General features: G+C 40.9%; 1 protein-coding gene across 1 annotated transcript in view; it reads left to right on the plus strand.

Moving 5' to 3' along the window:
• The window catches only part of KCNIP1 (potassium voltage-gated channel interacting protein 1), a 1,655,018-nt gene extending 1,646,025 nt beyond the window's left edge, over positions 1 to 8,993 (plus strand). Inside the window, exons 8-9 of the mRNA XM_086931430.1 lie at positions 1,319 to 1,381; positions 5,727 to 8,993. Of these exons, the coding sequence (XP_086787556.1) occupies positions 1,319 to 1,381; positions 5,727 to 5,774 (111 nt within the window). The 3' untranslated portion in view covers positions 5,775 to 8,993. The remainder of the gene's footprint in view (positions 1 to 1,318; positions 1,382 to 5,726) is intronic.
• The last annotated feature ends 9,105 nt before the right edge of the window (positions 8,994 to 18,098 follow it).

Below are 18,098 nucleotides of genomic sequence, written 5' to 3' on the forward strand. Positions count from 1 at the left end.
GAGATCAAAGTGCGCATGACGGTTTGGAGGGCCCTAGACAGCCGGCCAAACCGTTATGCATACTTTACAGTGTGCACTACTCCTCTCCTTACACCTATCTTGGACCCGCCCCGCCCAGACTTGACTCCATGCAGCAGAAATAAAAATAAAATGATAATAAAATGGTTTTATTGTCATTTTATTTTTCACGTTTCTGTCTGCTGCCTGGCACTCAGCAGGGGGGGGCGATGCTCCTCCACCTGAGCAGAGGAGCTGCTGCTGAAGATCTGGTGAACCAAAATTAGGTGTTACCACTGAAACAAAAACTGTGGCCAAAAGGAGTAAAGTAAAGTAATGTATTCAGTATGCGGAATCGCAGTGACGTGGTTATGCAATCTAAATTGCTAAAGTGCAAACCATACCCAATTCCACTGAAGGAGGCCTTCCTTCCAGATGGCTGTCCATGTAGCCAAATGGACCGAGAGAAAATAAGGCATTTTATGAAAACAGAATTTAATGCCCTAATGCCCTAATCAGAAATATAAGGTAAACTATATGAAGACCAATATAGTCGCTGCAAAGGGGTGACAGAGAGCCAATTACATGTTTCTTTGCTATGCTCGATATAAAATGTTCAATGCAATAAATACAATAGGATTTTATGAGAGGGCCTGGGGTAGGAAAATGAGAGAGATGAAGAAAAGGAGATTAACTCATCAAAATCTGGAAGTGTACAGTTGCAGCATTTCTGAGGAAAGTATGGAAACTGAAAAAAAAGGATGGCAAGAGCAAAATTATAAAATAAAGGAACTTCTCCGATAACAACACTATGTAACCAGACATGTATCCTCATCTGCAATGGTTAGAATAATGAGAATGAAATGAATCGGTAGGATAAATAATATTTAATTTTGGCGTTGAGTCTCTTTGACCTGGATGCATCTTGCATATTGCAGAACATCACTGTATTCTCATAAACCTTTCTATACTGTGCCTAAATTTCCCATTAAATTTCCAGCTTTAAACATGTTAGCAAAGGCATATTATGATTTTACAGTAATAAATCATAATGTATTTAATTTAAAGTAATTGGATTTTTTTTGTCTCAATGGTTTGTGCTGACACATGGTCATAGACGAACGTGCACTAAAAAAGACGGAAATCGACTGCTAGATGTCATTCTACATCTGATAAGATGATAAGCATGGCAATACTGTTTTTTTTCGGATTGGACATAGTAATCAGAGATTCGCACGCACTTCAGTTGTATATTTTTCTACTAGATTTTCAGAACAAAAAGTATGAATATCACTAAGATTGCTTTTATTTTGTTTTACAGAAAATGGACAAAAACAAGGATGGTGTTGTAACCATTGACGAGTTTATAGAATCATGCCAAGAGGTAAGAACAATTATGAAATACTATTTTTTACAAATCTGGATACTACTCTTTTTGTTGCATCCATAGTATCCCTTTAACATACATAAAGACTAGTACCCATCATGAATAAACACACTTGTTTAAATTCATGGCACTGCATAATACTAGACGTTTATGTTGCACTTGCAAATTTGACCTACAGTGTATGTCTTGTATGACTTAAACCAATAAATAATCATTAATGCAAAGTAAAAATGATAAAAGGCAAAAGTTGTTTTATCAATGAGACATACCAAAAAGTTAGACAACAATTTGAACTAGGGCTTATCCATCTAAGTTGAATGCTAAAGTAAGGAGCAATCCAAAGTCTATTTTAGAGTTTTAGGATAAATAACACTTGCTAAATAAAAATATGTGGCTGTTGGAAGTTCACCTTTCCGCAGGACCCTGTCTGTCCATAACTCATGCCTTGATGTCAGATGTAGATTTACATTGGGCATTTAGTTATCAAATACTTTTTGGTCTCATTGTAAACAGGGGCGTAGGAAGGGGGGTGCTGTGGCTGCGGGCCGCCCCGGATGTCATCTCTGACAGGGGTGACAAAATGGCAAAATAAGTGTTTTAAACACATATTTTTGCCATTTTGACACCCCCCTCAGTGATGACACTGGTCACCCCCGGCTTTAAAAAATGAAAAAAATGTTTTTTAAACACATTTTTTTGCTATTTTGTCAAGCCGGGGGTTCCTAGAAATTTTCCGCACCGGGTCTCACTTGACCTTGCAAAGCCACTAATTGTAAAGAGCAACTTTCTAGCTACAGCACAGCTATCACGCATATCACAAGTGAGGACTTGTGCACAAATAATTGCCATTTGATTATCATGCACTCTTTACCAACTAACTTCTCCTGACAAAATGAAGCATAAAAGAGTCGGGTAATTCAAGGAGTAGAGTCCTTTGGCACTTTGTCAATCTTCTAATTCTTGTTTGAAGATGAAGATAGCACTCAAGAAATCAGCAAAACACCAAACTCCTCCTGATAACATGAAGAATGAAACAGCCAGGTTATACCCGCAGTAGAGTCTGGAGGGGAAACAATCCAACGTGTTAGAGGCAAAAATCATAGACACAAATAGTATTAAGAGGCATATAGCATTATGAAAAATCAGGGAACAAAATACACTGTGAAGCATCTTCCTCTCATAAAGCCTACTTTATAAATTATTTGAATAGGACTTGACATCACACAGAAAGACTCTGCATTATCTTGAAGTGGGAAACTCTAAAATCATCTAATAGCTTGATGACCATTTTGGAAATAGTTATTTCTGAGACTTGTATCCACCCCTTTCAGGATCTCATTTGTTTGCTTGACTATAAAAAAAAAGCCCAGATTTAGTCTCCACCCGCCACTCAAAATTATCAATTCCAATTCACAGAAGTCATGGAAAACCCCTCTGGTAATTGCTGAAGTGCTAGAACAGCAAAGGCAGTGAGGATGTTCAGCAGCAATTTGAGCATGACATTTGACAATGTACTGTTGAAGAGTACATGGTACACTTCTTCTCCTCAACCTAAGCAGTCACTGATACGTTCTTGGTTCTGCCTCCTGCACAGATCTCCGTACAATAGTAACATAAGCACCCTCCTGAAGCTCTGCATTTATTAGGTGCTTTATAAGGAAACAACGAACATTTATGAGCGCTCACTATGAGAATAATCCTTCCAATGGCTTAAAAATTGAAACATACTTGAAACTTCCAAGATTCTCCTTTCCCTTTAACCTCATATTCAGGTTGTCCTTATACCATAACTGGTGGGTTTCAGATGGAAGTTTATAATAATCGGGCACATATGATTTCAGTTGAGGTGAATGAAGAACAAAATGAATCTTCAAGCTATGAGGCAACAACAACCAGAAAGCCACAAATGGACCACAAAACTGTTGCTGAATTCGTTTGTGTTGGCCTTAGGACTCTGTGCACTTTACCACTGCTAATTAGTGCTAAACTATCTGTGCTCTCTAAACATTGTTAAATTGGTTACACCTAGTTGGTATATTCGATTTACTTATAAGTCCCTTGTTGAGAGATATACTATATACCTAGGGCCTATAAATTAAATGTTCCTTGTGGGCCTGCAGCACATAGTGTGCCACCCACTTAAGTAGCCCTTTAAAACATGTCCCAGGCTTGCCATTGCAGCCTGAATTCAGTCTTAAAATGCCAATTCGACTTGGCAATATAGCCTCCTTACCAAACCTTAAACTCCCCTTTTATTACATATAGGTCACCTGTAAGTTAAGCTCTAGGTAGCCCATAGGGGAGGGTGATTTGTAATTAACTGATTGGACATGTCCTTTTAAATTTTACATGTCCTCATAGTGAAAAACTCCTAAATTCATTTTTCAGTACTGTGAGGCCTATCTGTCCGATAGGATAACATTAGGTTGCCTTGAAACATTTAATAAGGGCAACCTTTTGATTGGCGATAGATAAGCCCTTCATGTTTGGTATCTATGAAATTGTAATGAAAATTCCTCTTTAATGGTAAAGTCAGATTTTACTCTACAGTTTTGAAAATGGCACTTTTAGCAAGTGCATATGTACAAAACAAAGATCTATTAGGAATCATTTAGGAGTACCGCAAACGAACTCATTGGCCTTGCTAACACAATTAATGTACACATAATCGTAAAGGTAGTGATTTAATCAATAGTTAATTGATTTGTCCATGTAGAAACAAATATACATATATACTATATATATTATTGCGACAATTACAATAAGCGAATAGATGCTACAAGTTACAGAGCAGTGCTGTGAAAAATAGGTGCATAAACAAAATACAGAACAACCAAATTCAGCTTACAAAACATATAGTTGCCTTACCCATTCAGAAATTAATATACAAATAGAATCTGATCCCTCAAAACATTAGGAATTCTCAGTGCCAAGCATCAAACGCAAACAGGATTAAGACCAATAAATCGACGTTTCGACCCCTGGCTGTAATTTAGGTGTGGTTTTTCTGCAGAGAGAAAAGTAGCAACCTGACCATGGGCAAACATTCATGAAATTTCAATAAGATGTCAATAGGGAACTCAAGGTCTATGAATGGGATCACAAAGGACCGGCCCAAGGGCAGTGGTTTCAATGGCTGGCATACAATCGGAAAGTTAAATAGTACACACGGCTTCCTCAGCGTGTGAGTCTATAGTCCCAAACAGCGTGCAGCCACTGACTGTTGCCAAGTTGTGCAACAGTTAGTGGCTGCTCACTGTTCCCTGGGTAGCTTCACCCTGCCAGGGACTGTGGCTGTTGTTTGACCAGCGTTCACGCTCTAGTCAACCAACAACCCAATTTCTCACAAGACAGCCAAACCTTTTCTCCAAGCAAAAAGGAGACAGATTTTCATCTTTCTTAATTGGTATATTCCAGAATTTTGGTTTTAGTATGATAGAAGCTTTCTGAAACAGTTTATCTATGCTTCTATAATTGACTTTAGTAATATGTCACTGCAGAAACAAAAGGATCAAAAGCAAGAAGACAGAAAATCTGTTGGATTACATTTTTGCATTCAAAAGAAAGGTGAAACATTGGTAGCATTATCAATTACATTATTGTAAGAAAATCTTCAAGTGGTAAATATGAGTTGCATTACAGTAGCATTTTAAACATTGTTACAAACTTTGAGTGGTTCACTCTCTTTGCCCAATTGATCAGGGATGATAACCAGAAGCTTAAACTTATTTCAGTGTCTCACTTAAGGCTCTCTCAAAGTAATAGCCATTGTGTAACTCTTTTAGAGAGGATAGTATAAGGCAATATCTGAAAGTGAGACACTTCAGTCAAAAAGCACAGTCCCTTTTTTCTGCCTTTGTTTAGGAGACAAATGAACCATTTTGAATTAGAGTCTTATGTAATCATTATCACAGCCCTCTAAGTAGGTGAAACTTGTGGGAGGGCAGGAGCTAGCTGACTTGGGACTATGCCACGAGGCCTCTGTGTAGGGATGAAGTGCCATTGCCTAGTTGTGCCACTCCACTTCTCCGTGGTAGCCGGAACTGTTTCATTCCTTCATTAAGGGCAACTATAGATGTCTACCTAATACTTGTCACAAGTTTATTTTGTATATCACTTTAAATTATCAGATGGTTGTCTTCTTGACTCCAGAAATTCACATGCCTCTACTGAAAATACAGGAAATTTATTTTGATTTCTATTTGTTGCAGTTTTGAGACATCTTCACACTTAACTACATTGTATTAAGTACACTGCCAAGGAACTAAGTATGCTGTGTTAATAAACGTGCACTATATTTTTAATCAATCAAGGATGTATAATCTTATTTGTTTACTTTCAGGACGACAACATTATGAGATCATTACAGCTCTTCGAGAATGTTATGTAACTGTTTATACTGAACTGTCAGTGATCAAAGACATTAAACATCATTGGAAAAATGGCGCAGTTCAGCAAAGGTTTTATCCAACATTTTCGTCGAAAGCTTTTTGCAACTATGAAGTATTCATCCTGGATTTTGTATGACTTGTGTCGCCAAACTCTTGTTTCTCGGAATGCAAAACAATCCAACCCCTCCATCCTTTCCCCCACCCAAAGAAACAACTATTGAAGATGGTGTAATTATGGAAGCATGCAATATTTGATTAAGATTAAAAACAAGGACTGTTGCTTTCAGAAGTAATACGGTACTTAACTGTCATCTTGCTCCTTGGCCGCGAGGGCTCCTGCTTTTGAAATGAGCAAGCTTGATTACATAGCACAATGTTAATATGCCATTAGCTTGCTGACGTATCTACTGTGAGCAAGAGCTGAATGCTTGCCGTCATAATTTGACAGATTGTCAGTGACACCATGTTCTTGTATTGACTGAATTTCAGTGTTGATCAGAAAAAAGCTGTGATAGGTGTTTATACTCAACACCAACTTTATGAAACTTTAAGTGTTGTTTCCACTTCATAGAACAATGTGTCCTTGTGTGTGTAGGATTTGTATGTACTTTTCTTTGTGTAAGAGCAAAACATGGCGTTTCTGTATGGACAGTAGCACATGTTCTTATTTGTAATGTATTATTGTGTCCATTGTGTACACCTGAATGGAATGGATTGTGCTAATGTAACTATTCTGTTTTCTGTACAAAGAGCCATATGCATTGCTGCTGCTTCACCTCATGGTATTTGCATTCCAGCTGTGGTACGTGCCATCCATTGGGTATCACATCATTACTCGTGGGATTTCTTCTTATTACTCCCAGAACTAACAAGGAACTACTGTACATATTTATGGTAATACCAATTGTGTATTCTGAGGCATCCTGCAGAATCGCACCTTGTCAACGCACTCTAAAAAACTTCCTATATGATTATGCGCAGAGTCAGCTTTTATACTTTTATAAAAACAGCTCAAAGCCAGTTGCTATCCAGTTAGAGGCAATTGTTTTTGTGGGTATCACATTGCAGTTCCAATCGTAGTCCTGGTTCCAAGCTTAACTTTGGATTTGTCAGGGCAGCGCTTAGAAACCCTCATGTTGCGGCAAACATGCTATATAACGCATGTTCTTAGCTGCATGTGCAGAAATTGGATAATAAGATTATTGACTTCTTAAATCCTTTTGCTTAGGTATGCTTGTATCGTACCACCCATAACAACGAGAGCCTGATGTTTTATTTCTCCAGAATTTAAACCTCATTTGATACTGCTGGTAAATACTGTGGCAGTGTAGAAGTGGCAATACCTTTATTAAGAAGCATTACCACTATAAACGTACAAGTTTGCAGGTTAAGCCCTGAAGTAACTGGCTGTAGCAAGGTTATCGCTGGTTAACTGTTCATCTTTACACAGGTGTGGACTACTGATTTACTGTGTAATTTGTGTCAGTGGTAAGCACCAGCAACTCACATATTTATATCCGACTTTGAACCAAATGGAGAAAAAGAGAGCCAATACAGGGAAGAACCTGAGGAAGAGAAAGCTTGGACAGCAAAAACAAAGGGAGATAGCAAGAACCAGCAAGAGTGAGATAAAAAGGCAGGAAGTGCAGAGTGGTGGAAGAAGGGGCCAAGAGGTGGAATCTAGTTAGGTAGTCTTCAACTTACAGTTAGCCCTGGGCGTAGTTCGCATAGTTGTGCTATGCGTAGCTACGTGAAGTGCACTTCGCACTACGCCTGCTACGCAAACTGCGTAGTGCGGTAGGGAAAATGCTGTTCGCACTGATTGCACAGTGCCAAATGCTTGTCCGCACTGTGCAATCATTGCAAACAGCATCTTGCACAGTGCAAGCAGTTGTTTTCTGCTGCTAGATTTGTACTCAGCAGTTTTCTCAACGTGGACTGGTAGTTTCTCATCGCGAGCGGTCGCGAGCATATGCGACCACTCGCAATGAGAAACCTGACCTCTCTGCATTGAGAATCTCGCCAGGAGGTTTATTTTCCACGCTTGTGATCGGCAACTTGATGTTGCTGATCGCGAACGAGGAAAAAGTCACGCCGGGATGTCATTTTGCTCGCTCGCGGTTTCAACTTGACGTTGAGGACCGCGAGCAAGCAAAAAAGGCCTGCTATGCTACGCGTTTTTGCACTGTGCTACATGCAATTTGTGTAGTGTGTAGTTGCACAAACTACGCGAGCATAGCGTAGTCCTACGTCCAGGGTTAGTTCAGGGTTCATCACAGCTGTATGTATTAGTAACAAGCCTGCATCACAGTTTGCTAATTACATTGGAACTTTAATAGCGAACATAATTTTTCTGGCTTAGAACGTGACCAACCGCCCCAGACCAATGTAGGGTGCCCATGTTTTAGGCCATTCTAACTGTAGACTGCTAGGGTTTAAGGAACAGAATCATGCACCTCACTGGTATTCTAATTGCTCTTGAGGAACCTCAGCTCAACTAGTAAAGTTTTCATTACGGCCTAGCTCTGAGAGCTGGCTGATGGCCTTTTTTTTAAATCAATCTCATGTTTAACTATTGGGACTAAGTTGTTTTGACATTTAGAGGTTTGGCCAGGATGGTACAATTTATGTAAGCTTTGAATTTGTATACAATTTCGGTTTTGTGGTTCTACAGAAAACAGTTTAGCCTCTAAGTCACATATCCAGCCATAGGATGTGAGAGTCTATTTTTAACATGATATAATGCAATTGGCCATCAGGAGGGCTTGTAGCTCTGCGGAGGTTTACAGGCAAAATATACAATCTTCGCATCAACCACAAACAGGGAACACTGTTAAATATGACTGCACTTTGTACATGTCACCATGGGATGGACATTTTCATGGCTGATATTACATGTGTCTTGCGAAGACACTCACCCATTCTCTAATCCTTTTCCAATGCTGTTGTCCATTTGAGTGGATATGTCCTGCCTTGGAGTTCATATTTGAAAGAGCAGTGCATCATGTCTGATTCACGAGAAGAGGAATCGATGGTCCTGATGGCAATGTGTTGTTACCTGAGTTTAATTGTTTGGTTTCATTATTGCACTAAAGTCTCGTTGCTAAATTAACTGTGCGTTATCACCATTTCATCTCCTTACAAATCTCATGAGAACTGACATGGTAGAATGTGGGTGGTACTTACCAAGAATTTGTACTGCTGCCCATAACATACACAGAGCAGCCATTCCAATTGAGAGTGAAATTCTGTATTTACATAATACTCTCTCCCATGTCTGCCCACAATACTCCATAACCACCTTAAAGTTGATATGCCAGGGTTCAAAAGATAATTTTGTCTGGTTGGTTGGCTGTTCTGCATTACTGACCACTTCACATATATATAGGCGAAACGTTATCTTTTTAGGAGAGCTTTCTTTTCAAACCCAGCAAATTATCCTTTCTGTAGCCATCCAAATGCATTCACACTTTAGGATATCTGCAGGGCTAAATATAATGTATTGCGTTTATATCTGCTAATTACCTGATCATACTATTTAGACTAGTCTCTAGTACAAACAGAGGCGCAGCTAGAGCCAAATTTCGGGGGCGGTGGACGGGCTAAGAAAAAAGTTCGGGGGGGGGATGAACCTTTAATCAGTAGGCAGAGTGGAGCTGCAGGGGCTCCTAGAAGGGGTGAATCAACTGCAAGGCCTAATTAACATTCAAATGGTCTTTTAAAGACCTGTGAAACGTTCGGGTGCGGCTCTGTGTGTGCCCGGGATCTGTCTCATCCGGGCTGCCACACACAACGGGGGGGGGGTTCGGGGGGTTAAGCCCGGAGAGTCCATTGGGTGTTGCGCGCCTGAGTACAAATACTCTATGCCCTCTTGTGATTTCTTATGCATTGTGATCTCCCACTAACGTTTTCTCTTATGCAAAAAATATATTGCGATTAATTAAAATGTTACAACAACCAATTTCTCACATCAGTTCACCCAAGAATTGCACAGTATGCCACCAAACGTGTGCGTTTCGCAAAACCTTATGTGCGCTGATTGTACCTGGTCCATTTCTGCTCTGCAGAGTATCAGCATGAGGAGATATAAGAAATAGGCATGATAAATAGTAACCTAAAAAGATTCCGAACTAGGAAACACCAAGGATGCTCCACACTACTGCACTAGTGCTAAACGTGTGTTCAGACCTCTGATGAAGCGGTTCCATTCGTGTTTTAAACAGACTTCACTGTGAGAACTTATGCAGTCCTATCTGGATACAACTGAACATAGAGAAAAGTCAAGCGCAGCATTTCAGCTTGACAAAAAAGGTGCAATCTGGTTTCTAGAACAGGAAACAGCAAGGGCGTTGCCTGTATTAGACTGCATATATGTCAGTTTGTATGTTTCAGCACAACTTAAGCCCCTTCATAGGGCTTTTGGTCTCCCCTACTTTTTGTGTGATTTTTTTTTGTGTGTGTTGAAAGATTTCTTGTGAATTTGTTATCAGTAGGAGAGAGCTATATTCGTGCTGGGTACGAAATAAGTGGTACTATATAGATCTCAGAGGCAGGGGAGCATAGTACTCTAAAACGAGATTCTATATAGACCTACAATCAGTTATGCAAAATTCCACCAGACTGAAAAAGATAACTGATGTGAGATCTTCAGTTTGATGTTGCTGTTTGAACGCCCATTGCAATTAGTTTCTCCATTGGCTTTACAGAATAATGCCAAACTGAAAATTGATCTGAAAAAAAAAAACAATTATATGCAATAAATCAACATCTCACCAATAACCTTCCAAAGGAGTTACAATGTTCTCAATTAAAGAATTTTTGAGACATATTATAGTGATGTATGTGTTTATAATAGTAGCTCTAACCATGTAAGGTATTCTGTGGCTCTAAATCAGTTGGGTTTGAGTGCAATACTCTTGTAAGGAGGAAAGGACAAGTGGGCAATGTGATTACAAAATCAGCCACCTTGGTCAGTTGAGACCTTATGAGAACAACAGTTAATTAAAGTCAAAAGTTGCTCCTTTAAAAAAAAAAATGGGTGCCCATAATGCCCATAATAGTTGATTATAATTTGACCACTAGAAGCCATTGGCTTCATGTTGAAGAACTGGTCGGTAAGTCTAATCACTGGTGCCATCAGGATTAATGGGGCACTCGTAATGAATATTTATAAGATTTGCAGTTGTTCTGCATGTATGTACCTACATTTTTATTCTCCATGTCAGTCCTCTATCTTTCTACTCTGTTTACTGTTCCATTGAAAGTGATGGTGTCCCCCCAAATGTCGCATCATAAATGAAATTACCAATAACTGCATTGTCTCTGTTAAATGTATAATGAAAACTGTGCTGACAAAACTACTGTGTTGCTAAAAAGAGACTGTATGACAAAATGACAATATATATTTAACTTGTGTAAATACCACTGGAAAAAAGCAATAGTGAACAAACAATATTACTCAGAAAACACGATGAAGCCAATTTGTAGGACAAGGAACGCTTCAATTCACTTTCATGAGTGCAACTATCAAACGGCATAAAGTGTAATATTTTGTTCAGGCATTTTAGAGATTTTTCTTTTTAATAAAATATAAGAAAACGTCCGAAGTGTGTGCATTCTTTGTCTCATCATTAATCATTGAGTACCAGCTGAAAGAGAACATTCTTCCTTTTACAGTAACCAATGATCTGGAGGCGCAGAAGTGTCAGCGTTGGCTGAAAGAAGAGATGTGGTTCTAGCGCTGTGCATGGTGGGTCTCACTCTTTGCTGTTGATCTGAATATTCATGTTGCCTCCCCTGGAAGATTCCATTATGCACGGTTCATTCCAGTTTAATCTCAAATTTCCCCTGCTAAATAGAAACCTGTTCAACCGGCGAATAGCATTTATTCATCTGTGAATCCTGATAAACAAATGTGAGAAATAGGATGGGATCATGCTTCTATGTTGCTCTTTTTATTTACTTTTTGTGGCTACGAAATTTGAATTCTTGCCAGTTTCTCTCTATCCCTTGGTTAAAACAAAAAATAACCACTTGATGTGTCCAAATACTTGTTAAACAGACAATATACCAACTACCGGAATGGAAGCCGGAGGACAGTCGCATTATGGACATTGTATGAATTAGGCAACATATTTCACCAACGTTTGATATAGTTCATTGTAATGACTGCACAAGTATAAAACGTCCTTAAACCATCTAAAGAGACACCAATGACAGCTGGTCCACAAAATGGTATCAGAATGACATCTCCATTCACTTTGTTTTTGTGCTCCACTGATACACAAATGCAAAAACCACAGGTGATGGACAGAATGCAGAACAATGTCATACATTCACCCCAGCGCAGAGATCTGGGCCTAAATCCATTGTTTTTTGCACTCCACACCGATACACAAAACACAACAAACATCTGTTAGACTCATGGAATCCCAATATCTAGTAATTCCTTGTCCAATTCAACCATATTATGTCTCTAGCATCCTGGGACATCTGAAGGATTTTGGGGTGCCCTGGGGCAAATTTTTTTTTGGGGGGGCCCATGTTCGATACAGCTTTGAATTTAGGATCCGATTTCAGATCTTCCATGCCCTTTTTGGCCAAGTCACTGACAGCGCACAGGGACACTGGTCCAAATTCTAAATGTTTTTCCATCCAATATTTAAGGATTGTAATGTGTTTTTAATAGAGTAATACAGTAGCAGCTCACTAATATTATTGCAAATAATCTCTGTGACCCTACCCCATTTCTCATATGTGAGGTCCTGTTTCGATTGCGCTTTTAGTTTATGTATCCCGCTGCCAAACTGCTAATTCCATCCAGAGCTGGTGTTCTTAATTAGTTGTGATCCGGCTGGGAATTTTCTGAGTATAGTCATGGATAGAGTAGCTCATTCATTTTTACGTTTGTCAATTGTCCTTTCTAGTTCTTCGTATCCGTTGTTTTTTTTTTACCTCTTTCAGAGTGCTGGAACAGTAGTAAACCTCCTCTATCACTGTCTCAATCTCCAGCCCGTGCCTTTTAATATGTTTAGGTTTTGGGTGAATGGGGGAGAAATTAGTCAATTTTCTGGACTCAACAGGGTGATTTTGCAGGCTACCTGAAAGGTTTGGGAAAATGGTTGCTCTCCGTGCAAAGTTAAATTTAGATTTGCTTGACCAGGGGTAAGATTACAGAACTTTTTTTGTCGCTTAGGTCAGTGATAGCTGCTGGAATGCCCTGTTTTGTATTGCTGGTCAAAAGCCATAGAGGTAGGTTTTCTTACTGCTTTTGAAACGTATTGCCACGCAAGGGGATACCCCTTATTTTACTATAGTGGCTTCGATCTATGTTGAAATCCCCAGAAATTATAAAAATTCTGTAATGTGATTATTAGATTTAGTAGGATTGCTGTGTTCGCCATTCCTGTCTGCACTAGGATGGATGTATACATTAATGATTAGCAGTGGCATGCGGGTAAGAATATCCTTTTGGGTGCTAGCTTTGTGGTTTGTATACAATTTACCCCAAGATCTTCTTTGACCAAATTTAGTGTTGTGGAGCAGAATGTAGATAGTCCACCACTGAGGTGCCTGAAGTTTGAACACTTCTCCGCTGGCACGCGATTCTCTACATAGCCAACTATTGATGTTGGATCTTATCTCCAGGTTTTCTGTAACAGAATGATGTAAAATGACTGGAGAAATGCCAATGCATCTCCATCTTGTAATGTGTTTTCTAAATCATGGGTGTTCCAGGAGCATATATTAATGCAGTCCAGACCCATCGCCACACTGTTACAGTTGCCATCAGGACTCGTACAAATCATGCACATTGTTGGGGCGTGGTCGAACCTGATTTGTGAATGAAATGATCTCATGGTAGCCGTGTTCGCCCTTGACCTGATGCACTTTACTTTGGTATTGGGCAATTGTTTGGTTCGCAAAGTGTAACGGCTCTAGTTTGCCCCCAACGTGCCCCTTAGGACCATGCTCCTGCCTACAGTGGCTGGTCAATTAAGGCTTCTTACATTTGCAGGAAGCAACATTCCTGGATATCCAGGGGGTTCACATGTTTGTAGCTCAATCCGGGTGAGAAAAACCAGGCCCCGCTACCTGAATACAACCTATTAGCCCTAAAGGGCCTGACCCAATACCCATAATCAGCCCTCACTTACTTCTTTCGTCTCAGCACAGCGAGCAGCAGCAACAGCTCCTTCCCTGGGAAAAAAAGAAGATGAAAGGGTTAATACTTCCATCGAGGATTCACTGACAACCAAAGGAGGCAGGCCTGTACTAAGCATGGGCGGAAAATCCGTTTCGCTCGCGGATTTTGCGGATTTTCGGTAAATTCGCAATCCGCGAGATCCGCGAATCTCCCGCAAAATCCGCAAATCCGCGAGCAGCGGATTTTATGGCTTGCTCGCACTGTTCGCGTGAGTTCGCGGCTTGCCAGTACAACTTCGCACCCCGCGAGTAAGTGCTAAATTGCAGAAATACGATTTTAGCAAAACTGAAACTACTTACCAGGTTCAAAAGTTCAGGCTCATCATTAGTAGCCATTTCCTGTAGTGCTTCCTGAGGGGCCCCTCCAGAGTTCAGTTGCCAGTTGCAACTATTATGTGACCCTGCTCTGAACCTCAGAATAGTTACACATATGCCACAAAGGTCCTGAATTACAGCTAAGGGAGACAAGCAGGAGCCAGGCTGGAAGTTAAAATCCATTAATCAGCCCCTAATTCATTATTGTCAGTTGGGGCAGGGCAGGTGTTGTAACTAATTTTGCAACAATGAAAGCACTAAGCAAGTGCAAAAGATCACTAATCAGGAAGCACTAAGGAAGCAGGTGCCAGCTAAAAAAATATTCTGTGACACATTAATCAGCCCCAAATTAATTCAGGTCACTTGAGGCAGGGAAGGTGTGCTTTGCTTTGCCGAAAATAATGTACACTGGACAACCAGAGGGTGTGGTGATGAAACAGAGGGTGGCATGGGTGGGCCAGAGGGTGGCATGAGTAGTCAGAGAGTGGCAGTGGTGACAGAGAGTGGCAGTGATGAAGAAGAGTGTCCCAAACAGGCTGGACACGTAGAAACAACAAGTTCGCAAAACTTGCGACCCGACAGGTAAGTTCGCAAATTGCGAAATTGTAAAAACCCTCGCGAACTGGCAGAAACACGGGCGAACACAAAAAAAAAAAATCCGCAAATTCGCGGGAATTCGCGGATTTTGCGGATTGCGAGTTCGCAAATCCGCAAAATTCGCGAACGCGAGATTCGCAAAATTCACCCATGCTTAGCCTGTACATGATAGCAGCCAAATACAGAGAAGAGCGTAGAGTCAGGAGAGGACGAACGTATTGGAGGAGGGGGAGAGGGGTCTGCACCCAGGAGACTCCTAAAGGAGCAGCGTGGACTCCAGAAGCGGGCAGAATGAGGAGATCTGGCCTCAAGCGAAGAAGAGAGCCCACCATCTGCTGCACCTGGACAGAGGATAGCACGTGAAGATAACAATGCTCCAGAAACATGGAGCGAAGAGTGGTGGTCACCCTGGGAAGTGTAACTTCCCACCGCAGCTCAAGAGAGTTGCGTTTTCCCTTGTATGTGTTTGGGGAAGGGAGGGGAGGCACAAGGGATGGTTCAGGAAAAGGGGGGGAGCAAACTGAGACAGGTGGGGAGAGAGAGGCCAGGTGGCAGCACCATCCCAATGCTGGAACAATGGTATTCAGCTAATACTATCCTGCCCACGGGTTCTTTTGTTTGTCTTGAATGTTTTTTTTGTTTGTTGGTTTCTTTTTACTTTCCATTTGTTGGCATTTGAATAGAGTTGGAATAAAATAGAAAGGGATGGCACTCCCTAATGGATTAATTAACTAGTGTGCTTGAGAATGAAAATAGAATGTAAATGTAAATGTAAATGTATAGGCATTTATATAGCGCACTACTTACCCGGAGGGTCCCAAGGCGCTTCGACCGCTGCGAAACCCTTCCTGGCTTCCCTGAGAGATGGTCCCTTAATGGGTATCTCCAGGGTGAGACTAGGCATCCCCAGCGGTCTGGTGGGGCCGTTAGTGAAGATGAGGCAAGCTAATGCCCAGAGTTGCCGAGTGTGAACGCTGATCAGAGTGGGCACCGAGGCGAGAGAATTATCGAGTCCGCTGACCCTGGTCCAGAAACCTGCCGCGCTGGGAATCGAACCCTGGTCCCGGGCCGTCCTCTGCTCTCGGGTCTGCCGCCTCTAACCAGTGAGCCACAGTACTTTATGAAAGAAAACACTTAAGGAATATTAAATAAACAGCAAGAGGGGCGTAGTTAATCTCAAACCATTAAGATAGGAAAGGAGAGTAGACTGAGCACAATTTCACGTGTTTTCCTTTCGCACTTTCCCTTCCGTAAATCCCAGTGATCACAACAGGAGCTCAAGAAAATAAACAACCTAATAAAGAAAGGGGGTACTTGATCTACAGTCTTCACCAGTAGAGAGGTCTCCCTAGCACCCCTGGGTGTGGTGATGGTCCCTATCCCTCACAAACAAAATACTACAGACCATTTTACTTACCTCGTTTTCCTTGTATTCTTTTATTTGAACCGACGATGACTCACCGCAGAAACACGAATCTAAAACAAAGAGAAGAAGGAGAAGGATACCACTGAAAGGAGAAGAACTCAAAGTCCATGTCAGCAAACTCACTTATTTTATCTTGCTTATTTTCCTCTCTGTCTTTTCTGTTTGCATTTGTCCCTCTAGTCTCCTCTGCAAATAAACACTAAAATTATGAGACATATCCGGCCCCCTAGATTCGTTTTTCGCCCTTCCCTCTCACACTCACAAGTGGTTAGATGCTTGTAGCACCTGATAATTAAGAGGTACAATAAAATGAAACCCTTTATTAAATTTTCGCAGGGCAAAACTTATAGAATTTTAAAAAGAGGGAAAAAAACAATATTTACTGGAACATGCAGATTTTGGAGCAGGAAGCACCAACATCCACATGTTTATCCCCAAAAAGCCTTAACAGGGGATGATTATTGCATCAGAGAAATGTGCAACACCTCTGTGTTGGATTCATCTGATGTGATAATTATCACATCTGCCCGACATGGGCTACTGCTAATCAGGACCATAGTCTCTGGCTTTACCAACTTGTGCAGGATCAGAACTGCATAACTGTTACGGAAGAAACGTACGTTTCTTGTAATAGTCTCCTTTTAGATGTATGCATAAAGACAGCACTCTTAACAAGTAAATGACTGGAGCAACATTCCTATGTATTGACCAGCAAGAACGGGTTCACTGCCTCTGGTACTTACCCTCAAACATCTCCATTGCACTTAGGTCTTAAACCGCTTGGCCCCTACTACCAAGGCTGGGCTCTCACAGTTTCAGAGTCTATTCTTGGCATTCATAACGCTACCACGTTAAACAGTGTGGGTCTCATGTAGAATAACCTGAGAGTCATTTTAGCCCCGACTACCGACTTTCACAATCTCAAGGACAGACTTGCATTGCCTAAGCCTGTAGCACAACTATTATCTCCTACTACAGGTTGAATACTAAGTAGGTGCTCTTGGATGCAAACCTGCACATTTTCCTGCCAGGTTACTTCAGCAGATGAATTAATGCAGCAACCAAACGTACAATTGTGGACGTTAGGGTAACATAGGCGCTAGGTGGAGTTATGCAATAAATGTACTTTCTCACTCACAAAATGTATACGTGGGCAGTAGCACAGACAAGAGTACAAGAGTAAAAAGTCCGTTTATCTTTTTGGCAAAGCAAATATAAACCATTTCAGTTGTTTATTTGAAGTTTAACTGAACTTTGAAGTTTAAAGATGTAAAATAGTTTCGGGTAGCCGTTTTTCCCCCAAAAAAAATCTAATGTGCTGATTTACAGCACAATCCCATGACCTTGGCCACTGTGTAAACAGGCGGTAAGGGATATTTGCATTTTTCGCAGCCTGTGTTTTGGAACACGGGGATCAGACTTCCTATCTAATTTTGCATTTATTTTGCATGACACGAAATCGCAAAAAAGATGGAGGGTCTGATTTGACTGTCGAGACTGTTAGATGATTTAGGAAGCACACTGGAGTTGCAATGACGTCTTCGAGCTGACGTACGGACAGTCAGGGCGTGGTTTAAAGGTCTGTATGACCCATTTTCTTTGCTTCCCAAGGAACATTTTGGGCCTCATTTTTGAAGGCCTTGCGCCACTAGTACGTCACTTTTTCCCATTTTAAAAGTGACGTACCGGCGGCGGAAGACCTTCATGAATAAGGCCCTTTGGGCCTCATTTATGAGAAATGACGCATCGCTGCGTGAAAGCAGCGTTGCGTCACTTCTCA

The sequence above is a fragment of the Lissotriton vulgaris genome, chromosome 7 (genome assembly GCF_964263255.1).
Source record: "Lissotriton vulgaris chromosome 7, aLisVul1.2, whole genome shotgun sequence".
Taxonomy (NCBI): Eukaryota; Metazoa; Chordata; class Amphibia; order Caudata; family Salamandridae; genus Lissotriton; species Lissotriton vulgaris.